A 12,006-nucleotide genomic window follows, 5' to 3' on the forward strand; every position below is an offset into this window, starting at 1 on the left:
AGGCCAACTGCAGGATGTGGCATGATTTCCTGGTACAGTTCTCTCTGGCTGTACTTACCCTGACAGGGGCATTCTTTACCTTCTTGCTTCCTTCAGCCAGCTCACAGCCGTCACTCCCTTCTCATTGTATGTACTTTTCATCATCTTATGCTTTCACCAGCCAGTCTTACTTGTATCTTAAGCCCAAGAAATTGCACAGTTTGGCCAATGTGTTCAACCAGTCACTTAAATGAGAACTCCTAATCAAAATGGTCATGGGGCTGAATTGATAAACTGGCCAGAGCCCTAAGATATGATGGAAGGAACTTCCTGGTTTCTCTTCCACCCATGCACATGTCTTTTGATTGTGATAGTTCCACCCATGTACAAAACACAAAATCCAACAAGAGAGAGGAATCCTCATCCAGTGGAAAACTGTAATTGGAAACAGCAGGGGGCACCTCCTTCATCCATTAAATGAGTATCAAGGGGCTCCATGTATCAGGCATTTCGTTAGGCTCTGAAGTAGGACAGATAAAACCTCTTTTCCATGGGACTTAAAGTAGGAACATGGTAGCAAAAGAACCACTATTTATTGAGCCCCCCGCCAAACATAAGAGGTCTCCACTTTTCATAACATTCCTGGAAGGTAAATGTTATCATCCCCCTTTTATAGAAATGGAAACTCAAGAATTGCCCAAGATCACCTCGGTCTGTGTGCTCTTTCCTCTGACCACCCACCTTGTGCAGTCTCTTCCTTTATTTATTCCTTGGAGGACTCTAAGGGTGATTTATTTAAAGGCTATTCCCTTACGACAAGAGATTAAGGGTGCCCAGGAGACCCGATGAGCATGAGACTCACTGTCAAGAATCTTTTTGGGATCTTTGTATCCTAGAATCACCACCACCCAAAACCAAGAAGAAAATGCGTTCCTAAAGGAACTTATCAGTTAAGCAGTTATGCAAATAGTATTTCAGAGAAAACTTACCGGCCACCACACCATACTTCGGCCTGCCAGGAAGAAGCCTCCAACAGTTCCACGATTGGTGGAAAACATAGCCTGAAGAGGAAAGGGTCAAAAATGTAATAGAAAACTAGAAGAGTGGCCTTGCCAGCCAAAAGAATATACCTCCCCATATGTGCACCTTCTTCTACCCACTCCACTTTGTGAAACACTTTCATATTCCTTCTTCCCCTGCAGCCTCAAAAGACTAAGATGAAGGAGCCAGGAACCTAAGTTTGATAGACAAGGAAACTGAGGCTCAGAGGACATATACAGCTTACTCTAGGGCTAGTGCAAAATTAGCTTCCAGCAAGTCACTCCACCTGGATCTGCTTGCTTGTCTGTTAAACGGCAGGAATGGAGCTTTTATGTCTTTCTTACAAGCATATTGAGGTGCCTAATGAATGCTGTATTTATTTTAGCCTCCTGAGTAGCTGGGATTACAGCCACATGGTGGCATATGCCTATAATCCCAGCTACTCAGGAGGCTGAGGTGGGGGAATCATTTGAGCCCAGGAATTCAAGACCAGCCTGGGAAACATAGCAACACCCATCTCAAAAAAAAAGAAAAAGAAATATCATACTTTTTTAAAGTACCATATGGGATATGAATGATATCTTTGTTACCAGAAAAGTGAAAAAATGCTCTTAAGAATGCAAGGCATTTGTACTAAATATTAAATAAAAGACCAGACAAATTCAAGTCTTTCCTCTCTGAGGGTGTAGGTAGCAGGTTGCTGGAATCATCATCATATATATAGAATGATTATATATATTTTAGACAGAGTCTCACTCGGTCACCTAGGCTACAGTGCAGTGGCATGATCTCAGATCACTGCAACCTCTGCCTCCTGGGTTCAAGCAATTATCGTGCCTCGGCCTCCTGAGTAGCTGGGACTACAGGCATGTGCTATCACACCCGGCTAATTTTTGTATTTTTAGTAGAGATGGGTTTCACCATATTGGTCAGGCTGATCTCGAACTCCTGGCCTCAAGTGATCTGCCCGCCTTGGCCTCCCAAAGTGCTGGGATTACAGGAGTAAGCCACCACACACAGCCAATATATTATGACTATAGTGTTAGTATAGAGGAAGGAGAGGACTCTGTCAGACCAGGGAGCCAGGAAAGGCTTACAGAGCTAGCAGCATTTCAGCAAATCTTGATTGAAGAAAGAATGGAATTTTATTAGAGAAGAGGGAGGAATGTGGTAAGATTCCGGAACAGCAGATCTAGAGGTGGAACCTCACCCAGCATGGAGAAGGAGAGAATGGCGAACAGTGTTATCTGGGGAGCTTGGCTGAGGCATTTGAATGGAGAAAGTGGTGAGAAGTGGGGCAGAACACACAGTCAAATGCCAGGCTAAAACATGCAGACTTTATTGCATAGGCAGTAGGGAGCCACTGAGGGTTCATGAGGAGAAAAATGACATGCATCTTCAATATGCGATGACTAGCACCTCCCACAGATCCCTTGGGATGTTGCCTCCAAGCCTTCAGATTATTTCTGGTCCAGCTCAGGCCCAGGGCCAGTCCTCCAGCAGAAAATAGGGTCTGTGCCTCTGTTCCTGGCCCCTGGCCATCTTCCCTCTTCTTCTATGTTATTGGCTCCTCTTAGCGGACACTTGCTAACCTCCCTGAAAATGTTAGTAGCTGATAGTGACTTAACTGTGTCAGAGGTGGTGCCTTCTTTTTTTTTTTTTTTTAGATGCAGTCTCATTCTGTTGCCCAGGCTGGAGTGCAGTGGTGCAGCCTCGGCTCACTGCAACCTCCGCCTCCCAGGCTCAAGCAATTCTCATGCCTCAGCCTCCTGAGTAGCTGGGAGTACAGGCACACACCACCACGCCTGCTAATTTTTGTACAGACAGGGTTTTGCCATGTTGTCCAGACTGATCTTGAACTCCTGATCTCAGGTGATCTGCCCGCCTCGGCCTCCAAAAGTACTGGGATTACAGGCATGAGCCACTACGCCTGGCCGATGTCTGCATTTTCATAGGTGACCAGTAAGCTAAAAAGCATCACTATTCCGAAGGCATTAACCCCTGATGGTGACATCTCAGACACTTAGACACTTGTAATTTAGTCATCAAACATGCCTGAGACAGATAACATGTTGCTAGGTGCTCAGACTGCAACGATGTATTATTGAACTTAGTCCTTTAGGAAGCAGGGCCATTATTGTGTCCCATCAGTCAACATAGATTTGCTGAGCTCCCCCATGTGCTGGGCAGTACCCGGGAGAGCATGGCTTGGGTCTTTCTGGACTCCTGGCAGGGTCCTTCCTCCCATAGGAGATACTGTGAAGTCCTCTGTAGCAGATTTTTTGGGAATAGCAAGAGATATAAGAATCAGAAAAGGTAGCTAAGGGCCAAAACAGAAACAAATCCCAAGGACCCGAGCTATAGCAACTGACCAAGGAAAAGCCATTCTGAAGGCCACTGTGAAGTTGAAGAAGATTGATATCCCCAGTTGGTCTCAGAAATTAAGACCTTAGAGGAAGAATGTGAGGGCAGAGACTAGAGTGGGGAGCTGAAATAATTCAGGAAAGATGATGGGGATGGACAAAAGGTGAAGAGAGGTGTGTGTGCACCAAGGCTTTTCTTCTTCGGAATTTTCATCCCCTCATCCATGCAAGCCCAGACCCTACCTATTCATTCTTCAAGGCCCCTCAAAATCCACTTCCCCCATGAAACCCTACCTGACACTCCCCCATGGAAACCTCCTCCTTCCCTACAGCCTCCTCCCTTCTCCAAGTGAAAGTGTCTGAACACCCAGATGACTTCACTTACGCCTTGTTCACAACCATTACAATTTTTTTTTACTTTGTGTTACCATATTACAAATTTTTAATTTCCCATAATGCTTTGGGCATAATGCTTTGTGCACAGAAAATCATTGTTCTGTGAGCATGAGATGCTCAAAGGATAACTTTAAAGTTCCAGACACCACTTTGTAAACCACAGTGTTACATTCACCTGTCCACTCTACAACTAGAAGAGAATGAACTCACAACTCCAAGCTGCTGGGGTAAAAGAAGGACAATTACTGACCCACAATGTTTTGGTTTGGGGTTTACTTGGGTTCTATCTCCACGGAATACAAAGAGCACTGAGCAGAAAGGAAGAACTTTAGGCCTCTTTCCAGAAGAGGAACAACTTAAGAAGCTGAGGATGTTGGGCCTGGAGAAGAGAAGCCTCAAATGCAGCCTATTTTCTTCTGAAATGTAAAGTGAGACAGACATGATGCTTGGTGTGGCCCACATAGGACACAACCAGACAAAATGACAGAAGTTCCAGGACATCAGGTCTGAGACCAGAGCCAAAAGGAATATCCTCTCTGTCAGAGCTGTCCAGAGATGGAATAAAGCCACTTGGGAGAGTTTCCACTGGAAGTGTTCAAGTGAAAGCTGTTGACAACTAGTCTAAAGTTGATTTTGTCAAATGATCTAAAGAACAGCATCAACTTAAAAAAAAAAAAGCAAAGGAATTCAGCACCACCAGGACACTGTCACAACAATGCAATGACAGTAAGGACCATGGAGAGAGTATTCCCAGAAAGGCAAGTGTCTTGGGGAGTGGGAAAGGTAGAATAGTGGAAAGAGCATTGGCTTTGGCATCATAAGACCTTGATTCTTGTCCCAGCTCTGGGACTGATTCATCTGAATGACTTCTGGTCACCCTCTCTGATCCTCATCTGTAAAACAGAAAGGTTGGGCTCCCTCAAGGGCCATTCCAATTCAGTCATTCAATGATGCTATCAGTTCAAATGACTGCATAAGACAGGGGTCAGTAATATTTTTTTCTTTAAAGAAAAAGGGCCTGATGGTAAATACTGAGGCTTTGTGGAATATACAGGGTCTCTGCTGCAAATTCTTCATATTTTGCTTTGTTGTTTCTTTTTCACAATCCTTCAGAAGTGTAAAAACCATTCTTGGCTTATGGACCATACAAAAACAGGCTGTGAGACAGATGTGGCCCATGGGCCATAGTTTAACAACCCCTGGCTTGAGGGAATTTCAGGATAGCTTGATGAACTCTTCCAGGAAGAATAAGGTCAGAGATCCAGCTTAAAAGGATATGAAATTCCCTAAGAAACAAACTGATAGGTGGTGAAAGAAAAATGGAAATTAACTCTGAAGAAGCAATAAGCCAAAGCCTAAAATATGATTGGAGGAGGCAGAGTTGTAAAAGGACAAAACAGAACCAAATAATGTTGGAAGAGATGGAGAAGGTGACAGAGGGACATCGACTCAAGTGTGGGTCTTTTCTAAGTTGAAGAAACACAATGGGCCTGGACCATTCTGCCTGTGCAGCCCAGAGGAGTCAGAATGGCCACCCCTGAATCAAGTCACTCTTGACACTTTAACAGCAAACAGAGGAGGACAAACTGGAAGAAATCCAATGCATTAAATGACCAGGGTCCAGAGGCACTGTCTAATGGGGGAAGATTAAACATAGACAAATACTAAACAAGCTATTAAGTAGCATTTAGCAGGACAAGTGATACTGATTCACAGATACTTGAAACATGTAAACACCATTTAAAAAGTATAAACACCTACTGGACTGGCAGGGCTAAAATGAGATTGGTTAAGAGAACCGAGATTATCAGAGATTGTCTGGGAAACAGGCAGTGCTGTATAGCCAGCAGATGACAGGCTCACACCTTGGCTCCAGCACTTATAAGCTGGGGTGGGTGGGAGGAGGAAATCAGTCACAGTGGCAGAGTGCCTGGTACCATAAAAAATCAGGAGCCAAGAGATCTGAGTTCCAAGAACAATTTCATCTATTGTAACCTTAAGCAAATCACAACCAAATGAGGCTTCAATTTCCTCTTCTGTAAAATGGGGATTAGCATTCTGGCCTTCCCTGTCTTGTGGCTTTTGTAAAAATATACTACCCACCTGACCACTGCTGCCCATTTTCAAACATTGTTCAGAGTCTAGATCATACCATGGAAGGTAAATGACAATAGTAGTTTTTTTTTAATCCCAGAATCCGTAAACAGCTTTCAAATTCACCTCTACATATCCTCACCACAACCATGGGGGAGTCATTAGAATAGATAAGAGTGTACCTATTTTAAAGTTGAGTGAACGGAGGCTGAGGGAAGTTACCCAGTATTGCAGAATTCGAACCATATGAAAGCCAGTAGTGAACCTGAGTATCCTGGCTCCTAGTTGGTCAGTTTCCACTATGTCTGGGAAGCTGAGAGTATTGAGGAAAAGTCAGCCATACTGACCCCATGTGACACTTGGGAGGCATTCTGCCACATGTAGTTTCTACAATTCCTTTGAAAAAAAACACTTCCTTTTCCTTTTGTCCCTGAAAAAGCTCTGTGTCCACAGAAGGGTTCATGCCTATCTTCCTTTCCTCTAAGTCAAAAGAGTTCAACACAATCACCAGCTGGTACAGCAGCCTCCCTGGGCTTATCACCTCCACCTCTATAACAATCATGAGAGTGGCTGGAATATCTGCAAACTTTTTATACTTTTTATAATTTTTTAATTTTTTGTAGAGACAGAGTCTCAGTATGTTGCCCAGGCTGATCTCGAACTCCTGGACTCAAGCAATCCTCACACTTTGGCCTCTCGAAATGCTAGGATTACAGGAGTGAGCCACCACACTCGGTCCTGCACACTTTTTTTTTTTTTTTTTTTTTTTTTTGAGACGGAGTCTGGCTCTGTCGCCCAGGCTGGAGTGCTGTGGCCGGATCTCAGCTCACTGCAAGCTCCGCCTCCCGGGTTTACGCCATTCTCCTGCCTCAGCCTCCCAAGTAGCTGGGACCACAGGCGCCCGCCACCTCGCCCGGCTAGTTTTTTTTTGTATTTTTTTTAGTAGAGACGGGGTTTCACCATGTTAGCCAGGATGGTCTCGATCTCCTGACCTCGTGATCCGCCCGTCTCGGCCTCCGAAAGTGCTGGGATTACAGGCTTGAGCCACTGTGCCCGGCCGGTCCTGCACACTTTTAAAACATCTCCTCCTCTAGTTGTTGGGCGTGCCAGAGTCTGTCATAAGTGAAATGTCCATGTTCCAGGTGGCTGAGAACAAGTTTCTCTGGTTTGTTGTGTCCCCAGAGTCCCAAAAGGAGACACACACTTCCCTCTCCCCAGTGCCAGGTCACCCCCAGATCTTCCTCCTCCTCCTCCTTCTCCTCCTCTTCCTTTTCCACCCATCTTTCTCATCTCTAACTTGCTCCAGCCCCTGGGATCCTCACGCACAAGGCCTCTGGGTTAACCTCTCCCAGAATGGGGGCATGGAGTCAGTATCCCACTGTCTGCCACTTCAGCATCCTCATCTCTGGGGCTGGCAGAGGCTGTGGCTTTCCCACTCCACACCATTTCTTTCCCATCTGAAACTGGATGGCTAAAAGGTAGGACAGTAGTCACCTGCTAGAGGCTCATCTCCCAAGCCCCGGAGCCCTCGCTGCAGCTCCAAGTGGCCCCTTCCCTGCTCCTTACACTTTCCAGGGGTCTCTTCAAACCCCCACCTTCCTCCTCTGCTCACAGGCCCAGGTATCCTCCTCAGTCCTTCCTGGCAGGCTGCCCTGGGTACCCTTCTCACTTCTGCTCATCCTTGCTTGCCCTCCTCCCTTCATGCTGTGCCTCTGAGTGCTTCTAAAGTGCTTCCAAGTCATTTCCTCTCCCCTCCACTGACACTTAAGCCTACTGCCCTTTGCAGCTCAGCGAGGCTGTTGCTCCTCCTCCGTGAGCACCCTCCCCGCCCGCGTCCCAGGACCCACTGCATACCCACAGTCCAACGGCCATCACCACCACGAAGTAGATAACGATGACAGAAATGTCAGCTGCATTGCGAATGAGCTCGTGGGTCTCAACAGGCCGGGTGACCGCGGTGGTCATGGGGCTCCAGGTGTTACTGTCCATGGTGGCAGCGTTGTGTCCCTCCCTCTCACCAGGGCCACTAGCTCCTTATACGGCCTCCTGGTTAATGATCAGCACTGGGGGAGGGGACCTGGGACGTTGAGGGAGCAGGGCAGTAGCTCCGGGCCCCTGCAATATCTTGCAGGCTGCACCGTCGGGAAGCAGCTCCGGGCGTGGAGCCCAGGAAGGAGCAGCCGGCTGGGCTGTTGGCTGGGGCGGTGGCTGGGCAGGTAAGAGTTGTCCTGTGAATGGGGAGGGGCCAGTCAGGGGGTGGTGCCCGCCTGGCACAAAGGCCCACTGTACTCCCACAGCAGGCACCAGCAGCGCCACAACACCTGCCCTTGCCAGAGCTGGAGTGGCTCCATTGAGGGAACAGGCCACCTCAGGCTGGGGGCGTAGAGGCTTCAGATCACCTGCCACCCATCCTTGGACCAATCCCAGGCCTTCTAAGGACTTGGCTTATCCGCTTGTAAAATGGGTGCAGCACTCTTCTGAGGAATCAGTCAAGTCTTGTTCTCCCTGGAGAACATTCTTGAGAGGATAGAGAGTTTCTGGGTGTCGCTGGAAGAAAATCAGCACAATCCTAATCTCTTGGCCACTAGGACAGCCACCCACCCACCCACATTCCACACTCCCCCTCCACAGCCTTGCAGCCCCCAGGACCACTGTTACGCCCACTGTGAAGAGGAAGAAACCGAGACTGGGGAAAGGGATCTCACTGCGAGCTATTTCCTTGCCCTGTCCCTCTCCCAGTAATGATGCAGGGCCCTCCAGAGGCAGCAGAAGGGATACTAGAGAACTCTTTCCAAGGAGTTCATCAAACCCTGACCTTCCTGGGGACTCAGCTCACCCATCTGGAAACACATGTCTAAACCGCAAGCCAGGGCTCAGAACAAAGATGACCAAGAGAGGAAGCATGACCTGCCCAAGGTCATACAGTAAAGCCAGTAGCAGAGCTGGCCCTGCAGCCCACACCAGGGTTCAGAGGGAGGGTTGTGGGGTATTCTCAGGGGCTGGCTCTAGAGGCCACAGAGCAGCCAGAAGTGGCTGTTCCCAAAGAGGGGGGCCTTGCTCTGATGGGGAGGTGCGGGGAGGTGCAGGGAGGTGTGGGGCCACAGAAACTCTGCCAGGACTCTGGTCTGCCTCAGGCCCTCCCTGCCCACTGCTAGACAACCACGCACTCACCAAATGTGAGCATCCTGTTCCTTTGCACTCAGTGCTTCAGAGGTCTGTTTCCCCTCCTTCCGTAACAGCACCTGTTCTTCCCACCGAAGCTGCAGACAAAGAATCATTATTTGGACATCATCCCCACAGGTCTTCCCCATTTCCCCCACACATCCCCCAGGACTGCAAACTACATAAGGCTATGTCCTGGGGCCAGTATAATGCCTGCCCAGAGGAAGCAGGGATTCTTCTGAGGAATCTGAAAGCAGGGGCTCACTGCTGTGAATGCCTGCCAAGACTTAGAGCTCAGCTGTCAGCTGCAGCTTGGAGCAACTCGCCTTTTGCCTGTGTTCATTCGTTCCTGCATTCAGCCAGTTTTTTCACCTGGATGTATCCCAGGAAGAGTCCCTGCCCTTAGGAAGCTTCTGTTCTAGTCTGGAAGTGAACCCACTCACAGGAAAAGTCCAGCCCCGAACCCAGATGCAGGTGCAGGCAGCCAGACCATGACAAGTTCCAAAAGTACAAGGCATAGAAAGTGAAGCGAACAGGAGAGAGAACTGGAAATACTAAAGGACTTCAAAGGAGGGACAGAGCCATTCTTTGATCTTTTTAGGAGAGCCAAACATAAATGGGTAAAGAAAAGAAAGGATGGGGCCCAGGTAGAGGTCAGAAAATGCATCCATTCATGCATTCATTTATTCTTGCAACAAAAGAGCAGCTTCTATGTGCCAGGTCATATGTGCCAACCCTGGAATACTGCTATGAAAAGACTCACACAGCTCTTTCCCTCACAGAGCTTCCTGACCAATGACAGAGATAGATCAGCATCAAAGATGAGACAGCTACCTATGAAATTACCATTGTGACACATGCTTTGAAGGAGAAATACTAATACCCCAAATGCCTACCAAGGAATTTGACCTGGGGATAAGGTGAGGTTAGAGTAAGATCTGTGAAAGCTCTGGTTTGAGCAGGGACTTGAAAGAAAAGGAGGAATAAGCCAGGTAAGGTGGGAGTGAGGGACATTCCAGAAGATGACAAGCATGAGGAGTAGGGAAGGGGTTACAATATTTAGGGAGGGACTAGCAGGGGCTACAAATAAACATATATAAAAAGGATGTCAACTGTAAGAAACTCCCTACCACAGTCATTCCCCAGGCTGCCTGAGGCCCTTTTGCCATCTCTCTTCTTCATTGGTCTCTTCTAAAAGGACACTTTAAACCCATTGCCCCGAATGGATGCTTCCAGGAGAACACAGTGTGACATGCACCTGCTCCCATGCAGCTGGCCTGAGCTGCTGGGCCACTGCTCAGTGGTAGGATCCTGTTGGACTCTCTCTTACCCTCATGGGTGCCAATCAAAACCAGGATCTGGTCACTAAAGGGGACCTTGTTAGCAGAACCCCCGAGAAAGAAAAAAGTCAGCCAGACACTCAGGCCATAGGAAAGATGAGGCTGATAAGGAAAGACAGAGCTGAGAGCAGGAAGCAGCCCCCTCCCTATCCAAGTATACATAGGTTTACAATCAGTGGTCAGATGAGGGTTCCACATTTAAAAAGACATTTGCCCACAGAGCCACAGCTGTATCTGACTGTCAGAAGAAGAACAAATATTCAAGTGACTCTGAGGTCACTAGTGTCTACAGATGACAGGGAGAACCCAGCATTAGGAGGGTAAGGACTCATCACTAAGTAGGAACTGTCCTGTCTCCTCTTCCTCCCTCCACACTCATCTGTCCAGGACCCTTGGGGGCCCCACCTCTCCTGCCAGCCTGGGAGCTTCTCCCGAGAAGGTCCCAAGGGTACAGTGTCCACCTCTCACTGGTTGAACTGTGCTTCTTGGCAAAGGACCCCACAGTGGAATGGCCAGCTCTTGAACTCTTGTCACACAAAGAAATCAACACCCTAGGTACAGAGATTTTGAGTTTAGGGAAGTAAGGGTTGAAGAGAGAACCTACTTGGCTAGTTCAATTGTCAGCTCAGCTACCAATAAGCAGTAGACCATTGACAGCTCACTTGGCATTTGCAACCCTCCCTTCGAACATCTGTAATACAGCATTGACAGCAATGACTCTCTCATATGATGGGTGTGAAGGGGTCTCATTGACAGTGAGACACCAGCAAAGATGAGGGATGAAGAGAGCTGCTATAATTTTTTCTTCTTTCCTTTTTTCTCATTGGGAGTTCAGGTGTGGAAAGCCCAGAGAAGCAGGCTATTGATTAGCATGCAGTCATGTGTCACTTAACAACAGGATATGTTCTGAGAAATGCGTCATAGGAAGTTTCATCCTTGTGGGAGCATCGTAGAGTGTCTTTACATAAACCTAGATGGGAGGGATAGCCTACACACCTAGGCTGTATGGTCTAGCCTGTTGCTCCTGGGCTACAAACCTGTACAGCACATTACTGTAGTGAATACTGTAGGCAACTGTAACATAATAGTAATGATTTGTTATCTAAACACAGAAAAGGTACAGTAAAAATACAGTATAAAAGATAATAAATGGAGCCAGGAGCAGTGGCTCATGCCTGCAATCCCAACGGTTTGGGAGGCAAAGGTGGGAAGATTGCTTGAGCCCAGGAGTTTAAGACTAGCCTGGGCAACATGGTGAAACCCCATCTCTGAGAAACAAAAAGAAAGAGAGGGGGAGAGAGAGAGAGAGAAAGAGGAAGGGAAGGGGAAGGGGAGGAAGGAAAAGAGAGAGAAAGGAAGGAAGGAAGGAAAAGAGAAAGGAAGGAAGGGAGGAAGGGAGGGAGGGAGGAAGGGAGAGAGGGAGGGAGGGAGGGAGGGAGGAAGGAAGGAAAACTAGCCAGGCATGGTGATACGAAGGGAGGGAGGGAGGGAGCCTGGGAGGTCGTGGCTGCCATGAGCCATTATTACACCACTGCACTTCAACCTGGGCAACAGAGCGAGACCCTGAAACAAACAAACAAACAAAAGATAAAAATGGTACACTTGTATAGGGCACTGACCATGAATGGAGC

At 47.7% G+C, this 12,006-nt stretch overlaps 1 protein-coding gene across 2 annotated transcripts in view; it reads right to left on the reverse strand.

The window, feature by feature from the left end:
- The window catches only part of SLC5A1 (solute carrier family 5 member 1), a 77,851-nt gene extending 66,065 nt beyond the window's left edge, over positions 1-11,786 (reverse strand). The window contains exons 1-4 of one of the 2 annotated variants that reach the window (XM_007975552.3): positions 10,781-11,786; positions 9,045-9,133; positions 7,728-8,420; positions 969-1,040 (exon numbers count right to left, since the gene is read on the reverse strand). In XM_007975552.3, coding sequence (XP_007973743.1) covers positions 969-1,040; positions 7,728-7,862 — 207 coding nt within the window. In that variant the 5' untranslated portion in view covers positions 7,863-8,420; positions 9,045-9,133; positions 10,781-11,786. Of the gene's footprint in view, positions 1-968; positions 1,041-7,727; positions 8,473-9,044; positions 9,134-10,780 lie in introns of those variants that run through there. The other variant, XM_073006784.1, reaches the window with a different exon arrangement.
- Between the last annotated feature and the right edge of the window lie 220 nt (positions 11,787-12,006).

This window comes from Chlorocebus sabaeus, chromosome 19, assembly GCF_047675955.1.
Source record: "Chlorocebus sabaeus isolate Y175 chromosome 19, mChlSab1.0.hap1, whole genome shotgun sequence".
NCBI classification, from domain to species: Eukaryota; Metazoa; Chordata; class Mammalia; order Primates; family Cercopithecidae; genus Chlorocebus; species Chlorocebus sabaeus.